Source organism: Maniola jurtina, chromosome Z (assembly GCF_905333055.1).
Source record: "Maniola jurtina chromosome Z, ilManJurt1.1, whole genome shotgun sequence".
NCBI lineage: Eukaryota > Metazoa > Arthropoda > Insecta > Lepidoptera > Nymphalidae > Maniola > Maniola jurtina.
In genome coordinates, this window is record NC_060058.1 from 11,727,129 (window position 1) to 11,742,292 (window position 15,164).

At 38.3% G+C, this 15,164-nt stretch overlaps 1 protein-coding gene across 1 annotated transcript in view; it reads right to left on the reverse strand.

Annotated features, from left to right (window-relative positions):
• Positions 1 to 15,164, reverse strand: part of LOC123880215 (glutamate receptor 1-like) — a 136,175-nt gene that overhangs the window by 32,370 nt on the left and 88,641 nt on the right. Inside the window, exons 5-7 of the mRNA XM_045928209.1 lie at positions 13,225 to 13,478; positions 9,948 to 10,097; positions 212 to 418 (exon numbers count right to left, since the gene is read on the reverse strand). Of these exons, the coding sequence (XP_045784165.1) occupies positions 212 to 418; positions 9,948 to 10,097; positions 13,225 to 13,478 (611 nt within the window). The remainder of the gene's footprint in view (positions 1 to 211; positions 419 to 9,947; positions 10,098 to 13,224; positions 13,479 to 15,164) is intronic.

The window sequence follows — 15,164 nt, forward strand, 5'->3', positions numbered from 1 at the left end:
CATACTCTTTGTAATTATGTTAACAATAAAGATGTTTAATTAAATAAATAAATAAAGAATATATTTTATTCTACAAAAAATTGGAAAATTCGATACCGATGTAGCAGGATGTGCCTGGATGAGGAAGGGTGATGGCCAGGTGTGGTGTCACTCATTAGAGAACACCAACAGTGGACATCATAGCCTGACAATGATGATGATATAGGTATACCTTTTTGATCAGCCTGGATATTTTATCTCCATGTTCGAAGGGCACCACCCAGCTCTTGCCGGGGTTGCAGTCGATGACTTTGGTGGAGTTAGCCAAGGCCGCGGCGCGTCTCAGGGCGCTCCTAAAGGCGTCGGGCTTCTTTTTCCACAACCTTCCCAATGCGTCCATTAGGACTTGCACCCCGTCGTACATAAGCGCCGTTTGTGCCTGTTAACAGAAAGTGCCTATTTGAATAACCTTAAGTAAGTGGCTAAGCGATACCAGTCAATATACTGAATTATCGCAGAATCGTTAACAGAGCTCTCTCCGTCACTTACTCCATACAATCGTAGTTCCCATTTCATTTGAATATTAAGCAACCAAAGTCCGTGAAATTTTGCAGACATAGTCTAGAAACTAATATCTGTGTCTGTGGTGTTTTAGATTTTTCTAAAAATATATAGTTTTAAAATTACAGGGGCTCAAAGATTTGTATTTTTCTTTAAAAAAAGGCCCAACTTTGTGCTCGTTTTTCTAGACAACGAAGCAATTTAATGAAATTTGGAAAAACCACAGACCTAGAAAATTTAATGAATATTATGTAGTAAAAAAATTATCGTTATATATTTTATATTGTTATAATTATGTGGGAACTACGAAAACCAGAAATTACACCCAGAAATCTTGAAAATTTCGTGCTGTCTCGATTTGTGCAAGCGGGGTGGTGAGGTGCGGGGGACGACCAACCCCCGACGGTGACGGTGGGCGGAAACTGACAATCTAAACTGGTCTAAACACACGGGCCACATTGAAACTGCACCAGACTCTAAACTTGTGGATAGGTCTACTATCTAGACCTAAATACACTGGTACATTTCAACTTGCGTTAGACGTATACGTTACCTACTCAGACGTATGCCTGTAGGTAATAATATGTCTCATGTTCACTGGCAATAGCGCATGCATCAAACCCTGCAACTCTCTTGCAACCTCTTCCTCACGCAACACGCACAGCTTAAATATTATAATTTTTGACAATGTATAGTATAATGCCATATCACAGGTCACTCTCTGATTTATTGCTAACAATTTACTTCCAAATGCAAAGAAATCTAAGTGTGTTCACACTGCCCAATAGTCAGGACCTTAAATGACATAAATTCATTCAAATAATCATATGTTGAAAATAAAGGAGAACCCTGTGTTTTTCGGGATAACGTTAGATGCAAAGCTTCTATGGAACACCCATATATCAACACTGGATGGTAAACTCAGCTCTGCTGCTTACGCTGTTATTCGACGGATACTGACGTGGAAACTGCAAAAATTGTATATATTGCCTATTTTCACTGTACTATGTCTTACGGAATCTTGCTATGAGATAAAGCGGTAGATATTGAGAAAAAATTGTATTACAAAAAAGGACAGGACGTGCAATTTATAATTTAAAACCGCGCGCTGCCATACAAGAAAACATAAGGAAATAGGTACCTATTCTTATAGTAGCTTCTAAATATATTTACAACTGGCTGATGCCCGCGGCTTCGCCCGCGTGGACTTAGGTTTTTAAAAATCCTGTGGGGTCCTTTCATTTCCCAGAACAAAAGTTGCCTCTCCATAATAACCCGTCCCCGAAATGCAACTTGTTTCTGTACCACGTAAAAACATTTAATCGAATGATCCTTTTCAAATCCCGAGGGATCACCAGGATTTAGGAATGCAATTTTTTACAGCATCAGGGTTGAGGTCAACGACAAAGTATTTACTTGGTATAGATACCTTCAATATCAATTAATAATCGACATTAGCTTTAGTAGTCAGGTCTCCTGCAACATCAGGATTGAGGAGTTGGAACCAAAATTTTTTATTGAACAATGTCGCAAAAAACTACCCAAAATTACGCAGTTAGGTTACCTGCCAAATTTCATGGTTTTGAGTCAACGGGAAGTACCCTAGAGGTTTTCTTGACACACACGACAGACAGACAGATAGACAACAAAGTGATCCTATAAGAGTTTAGTTTTTCGTTTTAAGGTACGAAATCCTAGAAAACGTAGGAACGGCATTCCGAACCAGTGGTAAATTTTTCTGACCATTCAAAAACACTTTGAAGTTTACCTAAAAGTTTACAGGAATAAAAATTAATCATTGTATTCCATTCCATTTCATTCTATTCCATTCTGTTCAAAGATAAATAGAAAACAAGTGTAAATTAAAAATTTTCAACACCCCCGACAAATCATTTTCAAATAAATATTTATGTATATCTAGGCAACGTCCATCTTGACAGCTTGACATATTTTGTCAATTGACATAATATTATGAACCTAACGGTTATGTAACCTTCTTTTCTACAAGAAAACTAGAAAAGAGCTGATAACTCTTGAATGGCTGAACCAATTTTTTTGGATTATAGCTAAGAACACTCTCGATCAAGCCACCTTTCAAACAAAAAAAACTAAATTAAAATCGGTTTATTCGTTTAGGCGCTACGATGCCACAGACAGATACACAGATACACAGATACACACGTCAAACTTATAACACCCCTCTTTTTGGGTCGGGGGTTAATAAAAATATTTGTCACCGAAACAATAATTTACGATACATCAACCAATATCAATTTTACTGATGACAATCTGACTATTACCAAAGTGAATGACTACTATAATATCTATTATATACGACTAATATAATATGTATTATAAATTGTGTGCCGTTTGCATTCTCACTAGGTTCTCATTAAGTTTGTTTTATTTGGTTAAACTTTCTGGCATTTATATTGTTATGACGTTTAATTGGCAAACAGTCTGTTTATTGGCTGAAACTCAAAAAATCAGCCAATCACAACAAAGAAAATATTGTAATAATGATTGATGCAGCTTTCTGTAATTGAAAACAAAATATTTGACATTAACTTGAATGTGACAGTGTTTTCCGAATAGGGTTGCCAGAGGCCCCGTATTTTACTGGTTACCCCGAATGTCAGGATAGAGAAACCGGTAATTATGAAAATAAAATACGGGGCAAATAAAACTAAATATTTTTAGGGTTCCGTAACTCAAAAGCAAAAAGAACTCTTATAGGATCACTTCGTTGTCTATCAGTCTGTCTGTCTTTCCGTCTGTCCGTCTGTCCATCTGTCCTTCTATCCGTCTGTCATGTGTTCATGAACAAATATTAGTATTTTCAATTTTCAAAGTAAGATAACATATATCAAGTGGGTTATCATATGAAAGGGCTTTACCTGTTCATTCTAAAACAGATTTTTATTTATTTTTATGCATAATTTTTTTAATGCATAACAGTTTTTGATTTCTCGTGTAAAATGTCGAAAAAATACCCGAATCGGAACCCTCGGTGCGTGAGTCTGACTCGCACTTGGCTGGCGAAACCGAACACTGACGTTATGTCCAGTAGAAAGAATATTTTCCTTTTGCGGCAATGCGTAGCCGAAACCCACTCGATATTGATCATGGTCGTAGCCAAGGCGGCGGGACTTGGTTTGAGGATGTTAGCCTTTTTTTATACAAGTTAGCCCGTGACTTTAATCTTTTCTAGTGGTAAGTGATGATGCAGTCTAATTTCTTGGCCGTTAGGGCCATACTAACCATATAACTAGCCATGACCGAAGCCTCCCACCAGACCAGAAATTTAGAAATGGCGACTGCGCCTGAGAAGCCGTCAAAAACCTAAGCCTAAAATAATACTTACACTATTTCTTGCATTTGCTTACCAATTTTTTTTTGGAAATATATCAAACATTTCGCGCTCACTTCACTCGCGCTTTGAATTTGTATTACTTGGTGTAAGCCCCGCAATTTCGTTTGCATGAATTTAGAGTTTTAAAAATTCCGTGGGGGATTTTCCGGGCTAAAAAGTTTATGTCTGGGATGCAAGTTACCTCTGAATAGTAAGTACCAAAATTTTGGTAAAGAAGATGGGCCGTGAAAGGGTAACAAATAGATAGGCAAATAGATATACTGTCGTATTTGTAATATTAGTATGGATAGGGAGCTTTAAAAATAAAATCTTGCTATGGCTAAACTCGTTTCCCTTTCACTTTAATTCTTTCTGTATTGAACCAAAAACACTTACGCTCACTGCGCTCGCGCTTTTTTATTGTTGTATTTTATCTCACTGTCAAATTGAAAGGCGAAATTCCACTAACCAGGTAATTAGCCCATAAAGTTGAGCGAATGTTTTTTTCCTCATGACAGGATTCAGTTCCGGCCCTGATAAAACCTCTCCCGAAATCGATTCCTGGCTACGGCCATAGTATTGATACTGTGAAGGTGGAATTACAAGTTAAATGTAAATTTAAGTTAAAATGCAAAGATTGTATGCATGAAATGTATAACATTTTGCTTTACAAAACTAGAGTTTTTAAAAGCTATTTAAATAAATAAATCTTTTATTTAAAATCACATTGCAAACACAGTTCACCAATCAAGACACGGCAACATACAGAGAAAAAATACAAAACTTACAAATAAACTGAAATATCTAAATAGGCTTTCCATGCATTTCAGAGAGAACCACCGTCTATTTCTTCAAATACTTCAAATTTTTAAATTTCTTCAAATCTAAACCCCGTATTTTTGATGGTGGTAGCCTGTAAATCAAAAAGAGGCAGGTGGCAACCCTACTTGCCACATGACATTACAGAATGAAAAATTGTTTTCATTACTCGGTAAGCCTACTGCCATAGTTTGACAGAAAGTGTGACGGTAGTTGTGACCTCTGATTGGCCGACTCTCTTTCACTATTTGCTAAAATTGATGATTGCAACAACAATTTTTTCTTTTTTGTAATCAAAAACAGAACACAGACGTCATACAGGTTGACTAATTGCAATCATTTCTGACCGGCTAACATTGTTCCGCTAGTGGCTCAAACTCACTGTCGCAGCAAGAACATGGTAAATTCAGCCAATCACAGCAATTAGAATTGGTTATCACAAATGCACCGATCTAGGAACCGAGAATGCACGAACCAGGGCAGATAGAGATGAGAACAATAATATCATACGTAGGAAATCGACGGGGGATCGTTGACAATGATCCTCTTAAGAATCGCGTAAGGCTAAGTGCGCTGGGGCGGCTATCACACCAATACTATACAGGCGAAAGTTAGTGCGTGTATGTGCGTGTGTGTGTGTGTTTGCGCGCGTGTGTGTGTGTGTGTGTGTGTGTGTGTTTTGCGGATTAGCTGAGGGGGATAGATTATGTACCCTGAATTATACATTTAGAGAGTTGAAATTTTCACAAAATGTGGATTTCTATAGCCGCTATAGCAACAAGTAATAAAACATTTAAAAATTAAAAAGTGTTCTTTTTTATACGATGGTACGGAACTATTTATATGCGAGTCCATCTCGCATATGACTGATTTTTTACAGTATCTTTTGTATCAAATTTCTTTAAAATTTGATACAAATCTTATTTTTTGTATCAAAAGATCTAACTAAGTACAGTTATTTAATCCGAGTTTCACCCATTACCGATGATGGGGGAAAAAAAATAACCCAGGGCGTTGAAAACAGCCATTATCGGTCCTATACCAAGTATATTGAACTCGGAAAGTTTTTTATTACAGCGATAATAACCAACATTATTTCCAGAGAGCATATACGGCTCGAACATTAGCGATTTCTTCAAAACAATATACTCTACGAAGAAATTGTACCCGTAAAGATTGAGTATAGGGAATATTAAAGTCACAGTTACTTAACTACAGTTGATAAGTAATGTGAAAGCTGATAAATGATGGGCTGGTAACTCAAAATGATTACCACCCACTGAGATTTTTGTCTCTGTCATTTCTATGGGATTTCGTGACGGAGAGAGCCCTATATTAACTTCTTTTCGTGGATAGAGTATATATTATTGTCATAATAAAAATACCTTTATTCGAGAGTAAGTCAGCATCATATACGTAAACTTCTACGTCGGAAATTCCTCGAGAAGGTATGTTTACCACCTCGGGCCAAGGCTTTATGTTACGCGCCGGGTTTGTCGTAAAATTTTGTTGATACTCAGCAATAAAAGATATAAATATGCAGGGAGTGTAATGGGGTATGCCTATGTTTTAGGGAACTATGATCAAATCAGCAATAAAAGATGATATAAATATGCATAAACAAGCAGGCCAAATAACGGTATAGTAAACCTTTATTATTTTTAGGTTGCCGTGACCAAATGAGCAATAAAAAATAATATAAATATGCAGGGCGAATAACGCTATAGTAAACCTATTTTTAGGCAACGCGACCAAATCAGTAATAAAAGGTAATATAAACATGCAGAGCGAAAAAACGGTATTGGTCTATGTTTTAGGGAACTATGATCAAATCAGCAATAAAAGATATAAATTTGCAGGGCGAATAACCGTACCTATAAGCCTATGTTTTAGGGAACTATGATCAAATCAGCAATAAAAGATATAAATATGCAGGGCGAATAATGGTATAAGCCTATGTTTTAGGGAACTATGATCAAATCAGCAATAAAAGATATAAATGTGCAAGGCGAATAATGGTATAAGCCTATGTTTTAGGGAACTATGATCAAATCAGCAATAAAAGATATAAATATGCAGGGCGAATAATGGTATAAGCCTATGTTTTAGGGAACTATGATCAAATCAGCAATAAAAGATATAAATGTGCAAGGCGAATAATGGTATAAGCCTATGTTTTAGGGAACTATGATCAAATCAGCAATAAAAGATATAAATATGCAAGGCGAATAATGGTATAAGCCTATGTTTTAGGAAACTATGATCAAATCAGCAATAAAAGATATAAATGTGCAGGGCGAATAATGGTATAAGCCTATGTTTTAGGGAACTATGATCAAATAAGCAGTAAAAGATATAAATATGCAGGGCGAATAATGGTACAAGTTTATGTTTTAAAGGAAAGTTTTTTAATTTATCACGAGCCGTTATGCCGGCGACTTCAACCGCCTGGATTTAGGTTTTTAACTTTAACTCTTTATTTTTCCGGAATAAAAATTTTTCCCGCCTCCAGGATGCAAGCTATCGTTGTATCAAGTACATGGTGCCTGCAACTTTGTTTGTGGTGAATTGGGTTAGAAACTCGCCAGGGAACTCTTTGATTTTCCAGGACAAAAAGTAGTCTTCATACCAAAATCTTGTGCCAAATTTTGTCAAAATTGGTTGAACTTATGGGCTGGAAAAGCTTGCAAACAGACTCAATTTCGCATTTATAATGGATAACTTCCATACACTTGTATGACCTTTGACTTTAGTCATGTACCAAGCAACCTAACCTGCCATTTTCAACAATATTCGGTTTCTGCATTTGTACCTATCTATTTATAGTTTTCAAATTATGGGCTCTCAAAACTCGCAAAATTTACAATTTACCTCTTCAAAAGGAAAACTTTTTATAAAATACTAGAGGGTGCCCGCGACTACGTCCGCGTGGATTTAGGTTTTTAAAGGTCCCATGGGGACTGTTTGATTTTCCGGGATAAAAAGTTGCCTATGTCAATTGCAGGGGTGCAAGCTACCTCGGTACCAAATTTCATACAAATCGCTTAAGAAGATAGGTTTTTGGGAATCGGGCAACAATCCCGAAATGTCGGGCCGTGAAATGGTAACAGACAGACAGACAGACAGACACACTTTCGAATTTATAATATTAGTATGGATACAGAACCTCGAACGTTCGTTTTCGTTCGAACTTAAGATTTTTTGTATGGTAACTTATAAGAATATTTCTTTATATTTTGTATTTGTACTAAAAATGTGAGGTGTTAATTGTTACCTAACCCATTTATTTATTTAATTTATGTAAACCCACCATATTATGACGTCATCTTAGCTATCAATATAATCTTATACAGGACGTAACCCGTACGCTAGCAAAAATGAATACAGGTGATAGTACTGATGATTACTGATAAGATATCATAAAAAACTACGAAAGCAAATTTAAAAAAAAAAAAACGGTATTTTTTAAAAGTTCGCAATATATTGCAAATAAAACATCTGTCTGACGCTAGATGTCAACGAACGTTCCGTAAATAGGCCACTCGAAGTCAATGCCGCGTCGTAGTTGAGGCATTGACCCACGTTTTGCACGCTGTACAATGCGGGTACGGGTAAAAAATTACAAGATAAGGCAAATGATTATTGGAATTGGATTGTGCTATGGTAGCACAATATAATATATATATATAGTATAATATCGCTAAGTTTTTGCTAGCGTTCTGGTTACACCCTGTGTGTACCTACAGGTCATAATAATAATAAATAATCGTTAAAGCGTTAAAGAATGTGGGATCCCACGCACTATAATCTCAAGAAAATTCAAGCCCCTGATTAATAAAAAGAAGTTATGACCCTAAGCAATGGGGAATACGATGCATAGGAGAGGTGTAGACCACACCTATAAGCAAGTACCTACATACTGATACATAAATAAATAATATCATATTATGCGTATCACGAGCCCGCCTCAGTATATTTTATAAATCTCCTTTATAGCGAGAGTATCAACAAAATTTTACGACAATTCGTGGGGTATAACATAAAGTTTTGACCCGGGCACAGAGTACAGAGAAAAGATAGACGGCACAAAGAAGCCCGATACAACGATGAGTACTGGTTACTGCTGTGTTCTAATAAACTGTGAGAGGTAGGTATTCAAAAACCTGCAGATAGTGCTCTATGGGTCAACAGTACGATTGTAGCCCTTATTTTAAGGGTGAAACGTACTTTTGAGATGACAGTTGACACATAGAGCAAATAGGGCGACTGAGTTCTCAAAATGCATTATTTGCGCTCGGGATCAGCATGTTCTAATGCATGGAATAATTAACTGTAACTTGTATGGTAATTGCTGAGCAACGTTGACCCAAGTCGGTAACTGGATGGGTGGCCGACTTCAGAGGTCCGAATTTGGCCTTTTCGTTTTCTCCATACCTCGAAGATCACGTTAAGCCCGTTAAGACCGGTTATTTTCACTAACATCTGATAATAACTGTAAATTAACCAAAGAGTCGAAATCTCGTTCTCTTAGAGAGTTGCATGCGGAAGAATCTGGGAACCCACCGCATTATTATCACAAGAGAACTTCTATCATTATATGATTAATGGAAAGGGGTCACGACCCTCAGTAATGAGTAATAACGACTACATAGAGAGGTTACTTGTATGTACATGTATAATTCTTTAAACGGAGCCCATTCGCATCCGGCCTAATCAAATCGACCCTAATCCGTCCATCATTTTCTTTAGTCTGTGGAACTGAGGTGGTTTCACCTCCTCGAGAAGTGAGACCTCGAGTGAATAACCCATTTATGTAGATTTTAGTAACTTACGTACACCCGAATCAAGATGTACGAGACAGGATCAAAATTGTAACCAGCTTATGCCTTGTTTCTTACTTACTTACTTAATATATTATGACTTAAATATTATGAGTTACTCAGTTACTTAATAAGGAATAGGTATAAGTAGTTTTTTTAGATTTCATCGAATAACGTTAGGCCACCAAGCATTTGAAGCCTACTTTTATGAATGGCTAGAGGCCTACATAGGCTCGGCCCTCGGGTAGAGATGACAAGAGTTTGCGACGGGGTTCTGCTAATCGTGTAGGTTAGGTAGGTTTCGTAAGAGAAGGAGAAGGTGTGTCTATACTAATAAATAAAATTGAAGTGTAGAGCTATGGTGAAATATGATCACTAAATGTGAAGGTAACAGAAGTTGAATTCGCTTTGCTTACAGATACAGTCCCCTTAAAGCGTGGATCGATCCTCCGCAGCCCTTCCAAAAAGTCCTTCACAGTTTTCCTGGAATGGTCCACTATGCGGAACCCGGTGATGTTGACAGCCCCGTACTCGGTCACCTCGTTCTCCCAGTGATCGTCCATAACCTGCAAAAGGGAATGCCTTGAGTTCCTACCGCATGAAACTGTGATAGCCTATGCTTTCCTTGGAATTCGGGAGGTTGGCATGCACTTCTAACTTTTCTTAACTACTTAACGGTGAAGAAAAACATTGCGAGGAAATTCGCAGGCCTGAAAGTTCTCTATAATGTGTCAAAAGTGTGTGAAAGCCAATACGCACTGGGCCGGGCCAACCCTTGACTGCAATCTCACCTGGTGGTAAGTGATGGTGCAGTTTAAGATGGAAGCGGGTTAACCTGGAAGGCGTATGGCAGTTTTTATTAAACTTTTTGTTTTCTACACGACATTATACTGGAACGCTACATTGCTTGGCGGCACGGCTTTGCCAGTTGGGAGGTAACTAGCCACAGCTGTTGCCTCCCACCAGACAAGACACCAGACCATGTTCAAACCCATTTCACCATGTGAGGAAACTCTTACTCAGTAGTGGGCCGATAATTGTGTCGGCAGTCATGGTTGATGATGATGACAACTCCCTGAAGGGTTAGTATGAGTTTTAATATCTTGCCAACGCTGATAATCGTTTATCGAACACAATCACATCTATTCTATCTATGTATGTCTATTTCTATTGTTTAAATGTTTGCCTTGTGCGCTTGACGAGAGTGAATATGTACGCATACAAGACTCCAAATAAAGTCGATCATGCTTTCATGTTATCTATCTACTTTGCCTTTTCGTTCCGCGTCGCGTTCCCGCTTGTTTAGTAACCTCACACCGACACTTGCCACTAGCTAGCACAACGTGACCTGACTGCGCAAACCAGATCTGCACCCTTAGTACGACTTAGTATATCACTACAAAGTTAACAGAACACCGAATATTGAAAAACTATGAAGTCAGAATAAAATGTACTAAAACCTGATATTTTTAAGTTTGTAGTTAATTATTATACTAACGAACTTTGCGTTAGAATGTTTCCTATAGAAGATTGGCTCTAGTGTATGGATGCACTTGAATCTTAAAAGGAATTTTGGACCATTTTACTCGAACCGTAAAAGTGAAGTGGTCCTTAAACCTTTTTAAGATTCAAGCAGAGTCTTACGATAACGTTTTACACTCAAAATACTTTAACGTTTTCAAGATGTGAAATCCTGTACTAAGCCTACTGCATAGTTCATTTATCCACGCCATTTTCCTGGAGAATTTTAACGATTAAAAATGTAATGAACTAAACTAATATTTATTGGATATGAACGAGCAGTACGTTTATTTTTTTATTAACTTAAATATTTTTTATAAACTACATAATAGTATAATATGGTCCCTGTTGTGACAGAAAATATCGCAGAACTCTTAAAAGTGGATAGAAAACCGGCACTTAAGGTCTTTCAGCGATTATTCCCCGTTTTCTATCGTCACCCGGACGTGGACTCACGCCACGGCCTGGGGGCGTATTGACTAACCAGTCCATCCAGCCCACCCATCCCAACGTCATCCTAAGCCTTAGGAGGACGTTGCCTTCCAACCTCTCTAATTATTATTTCTTCGAGCTCTAGGGCTCGTCCCAAGTGAAGCTGTGTGTGTGCCCACCCGGTGACGCTGTAGCGGCCTGTAGCGCATACGCAGCATACCTACTCAATCCGAAAAATATATATATACTAGCTGATGCCCGCAGCTTCGCCCGCGTGGGTTTAGGGTCTGAAATCCCATGGGAACTTTTGATTTCCCAGGAAAAAAGTAGCCTATCCGTAATAGCCCGTCCCCGGGATGCAAGGTGTTTCTGTACCACGTAAAAACATTTAAACGGACGATCCTTTAAAATCCCGAGGGATCACCAGGATTTAGGAATGCAGTTCCTTACAGCATCAGGGTTGAGAAGTTGGGTCCTCGAGGTCAACAACAAAGTTTTTACTTGGTACAGATACCTTCAATATCAATCAATTTATAACCGACAGTTTCTAAATACCATCAGTATTGATGGTGAGGTCCCCTGCAACATCAGGATTGAAGAGTTGGAATCCAATTTTTTTATGAAACAATGTCACAAAGTTCCTCTATCGATTAAAAAAAAATTACGCAAATCGGTTCAAAAATCTCGGAGATTTCGGTGTAGGTACATAAGAAGAAAAACACAACTCCCTTTTTGAAAGTCGGTTAAAAAAGTAGCCTTTGTTACTCCCTGATCAATCCTCCACTTGTCTGTGAAAACCCCATCAAAATCGGTCCAGCCATTCCGAAGATTAGCCTTTTAAAACAGACAGACAGACTGACAGACAAAAATTTTAAAAACGTGTGATTCAGTGTTGGTATCGTTCAAATAACCATATGAGCTTAATATGAGGTAGTTATTTCGAAATTACAGACACTCCAATTTAATTTATTAGTATAGATATATCCGCCGTTCACGAGGGCATAGCGCTAGAGGTATGGTTTTCTTCAAAAATGACGATACCACCTGACTAAAAAATGGTAGATCCATCTCGCTGGTGTGTCATTGTAGCGTGCACGTCGGGTCACAGTGTGTTACGTTCGCGAGGAGTCTCCAAATACAGCCATGATAGGTACGGGGTTACAGGGTGTTGCGTGCACAAGGGGTCACCAAATGAAGCTGTGATAGGTACAATACCCGGTAGGAAATATTGCACATCGAACTTTAGAAAGAGATAACGATTTCGTAGCGCGTTGTCTCTGTCGTTGAAACCGACGAAACGTCACATAGGTATGAGTGACAGAGACAACGCTCTACAAAGCCGAAATCTCTTTCTAAAGTTCGATGTGCAATATTTCATGCCGGGTACTGTACGGGGTTACAGGGTGTTGCGTGCACAAGGGGTCACCAAATGCAGCTGTGATAGGTTAGGGGTTACAGAGTGTTGCGTGCACAAGGGGTCACCAAATGCAGCTGTGATAGGTTAGGGGTTACAGAGTGTTGCGTGCACAAGGGGTCACCAAATGCAGCTGTGATTGGTTAGGGGTTACAGAGTGTTGCGTGCACAAGGGGTCACAGGTACAGGGTTACAGGTTGTCGCGTTCTCAAGGGGTCACCAGATGTAGCTATGATAGGCACGCGTGATTCCGATTTTTCTAAATTTCTTTGTCATTTTTTAAAACCTTGCTTGCTAAAAAAAGAAGAATACCTGACAAGACTTACCAGTCCACTAAGAATATAATGATAAGTCCGTCTTCCCAACTGCACTTTTCTAACATGTTCCACCAATATGCTCTTAGCATTCTTCGCGTTGCAATCCAGCACGATGTGCTTGATGCTCCATCGGTCGTCATGCTCCAAGGCCAGGAGGAAGTCCATAGCGTCTGAGGAGTTGTAGATGCGTTTCACCAAGGATATCTTGAAGGCTGTGCGTCCGGGTTGCATCGTTTGGTACAGTTGCTGAAGACGGAGGAGACCTGGTGACAAACAAGATTAAGTTCAAAATCTAGTAGGTAGCTGAGTGAATTCTAGCGACATAGATACCTAAAAGTTAAACATCTCTGCCTTGTTAATTAATAAATTGCCGCTTTTAGAAATCGAATCCGTAACATCCTAGTAAAGGATCACATTGCTCACTACTGCACCAGGATAGCAATAAGAATACGTTCAAGCGAATTGCAATGCTGTATTCTAAATTGCATCGTAACTGAAGCCATACTACATAGGTAATAGTTTTTATGTTTAATTGGTTAGTATTCAAATGAGAGCCAAACTAAGTTTGTATGGAGCGAGTGACGGAGAGACTATTAGACGACGCTCGAACTCTATCAACGTTGGTGAGATGTAAAATCTTGTACTCAATGTTTTGTCAAGTAGCATGGTGAAGCATTCCAATTAAACAGAACCAAACTAAAACTTGGTAAAGATCCTGTAGTTGTTTGTTGTACTGCAATTGAAAAGGATTACTGAACTACTACATATAAACTGAACAACAAACTAATTACCAGCAACCAACAATCTATCCAAAGTTCCGAGTACAGAAAACGAGCAAACCTCCTATATTCCTCATATCGGAGATATAGTTATAAGAGAGACCACTTCACAGGTAGACCGTTGGTAGCATGTGAAAACTTGCATACTTTTTAAAGTAGCCTGTGTAAAATCACCAATCAAATTAGATCTTCTGAACTATTTGACAACAATTATTATAAGTATTATAACGGCGAAAGTTTGCATGTATGTATGTGTATGTGTATGTTTGTTACTCTTTCACGCAAAAACTGACTGACTTACAAGACGGATTTGGCGGAAATTTTAAATGTACATACTACATATATTATACCACGGATAACCACATAGGCTAATTTTTATTCCGAAAAATCAAATAGTTCCCACGGAATTTTGAAAATCCTAACTTCACGCGCACGAAGTCACGGACATCATCTAGTTTATTATAATTCGGGCGCATGTTCATTAAACTAAAGAGCGTGCAATCGAGAACACTCACATCGCTTCGAAACCACAAATGAATGTAGCAAAAAATCATTCGATACGTTTCACGGAAGTGAACTTTCACATTTAGGTACGATTATACAAAAATAATTTTAAAATGCTCTTTCCATTAAAAAACCTCTTGTCAGTGCTATTGATCTTGATCATTATGCCTAGTTGAATTAATGTAGTAAACGACTGTAAGCCGCGGTCCAGGTGAGAGCGGGTGCGTCCTGTGGGACGGGCAGCGGGTACAATGCCATACTCTCTATGCCGCTCTATCTGAGATTTATATAGCGTACTTTTACTTTTAAAACATGATGATTGAAAGATTTATGTGAGAGATATAAATCTGTCTTGTTTTAACTTTGTAGTCTAAACAAAGTGAGAGTGTCCAGTTCCTTCCAATTTATTGTACTTAAATATTAAGAATTTGTTCTACACGCTGCGCTGGCCGCCCCGCAGTACCACCCGCTCCTACCTGAGCTGCCCAGCCAGTTAAATGCGAAAATTGAAAAATCAGTCTCCGTGAAAAATCATTGAAAATGATTTAAAAGTAGCAGTAATGCTCATCCCTACTCACGAGTATTTCTCAATCGATTCCTAAAACTTTACTCAAAAGGTACCTAGTTCAAAGGTGAATCACAGCCTCGGTTTACAGTTTCACAAAC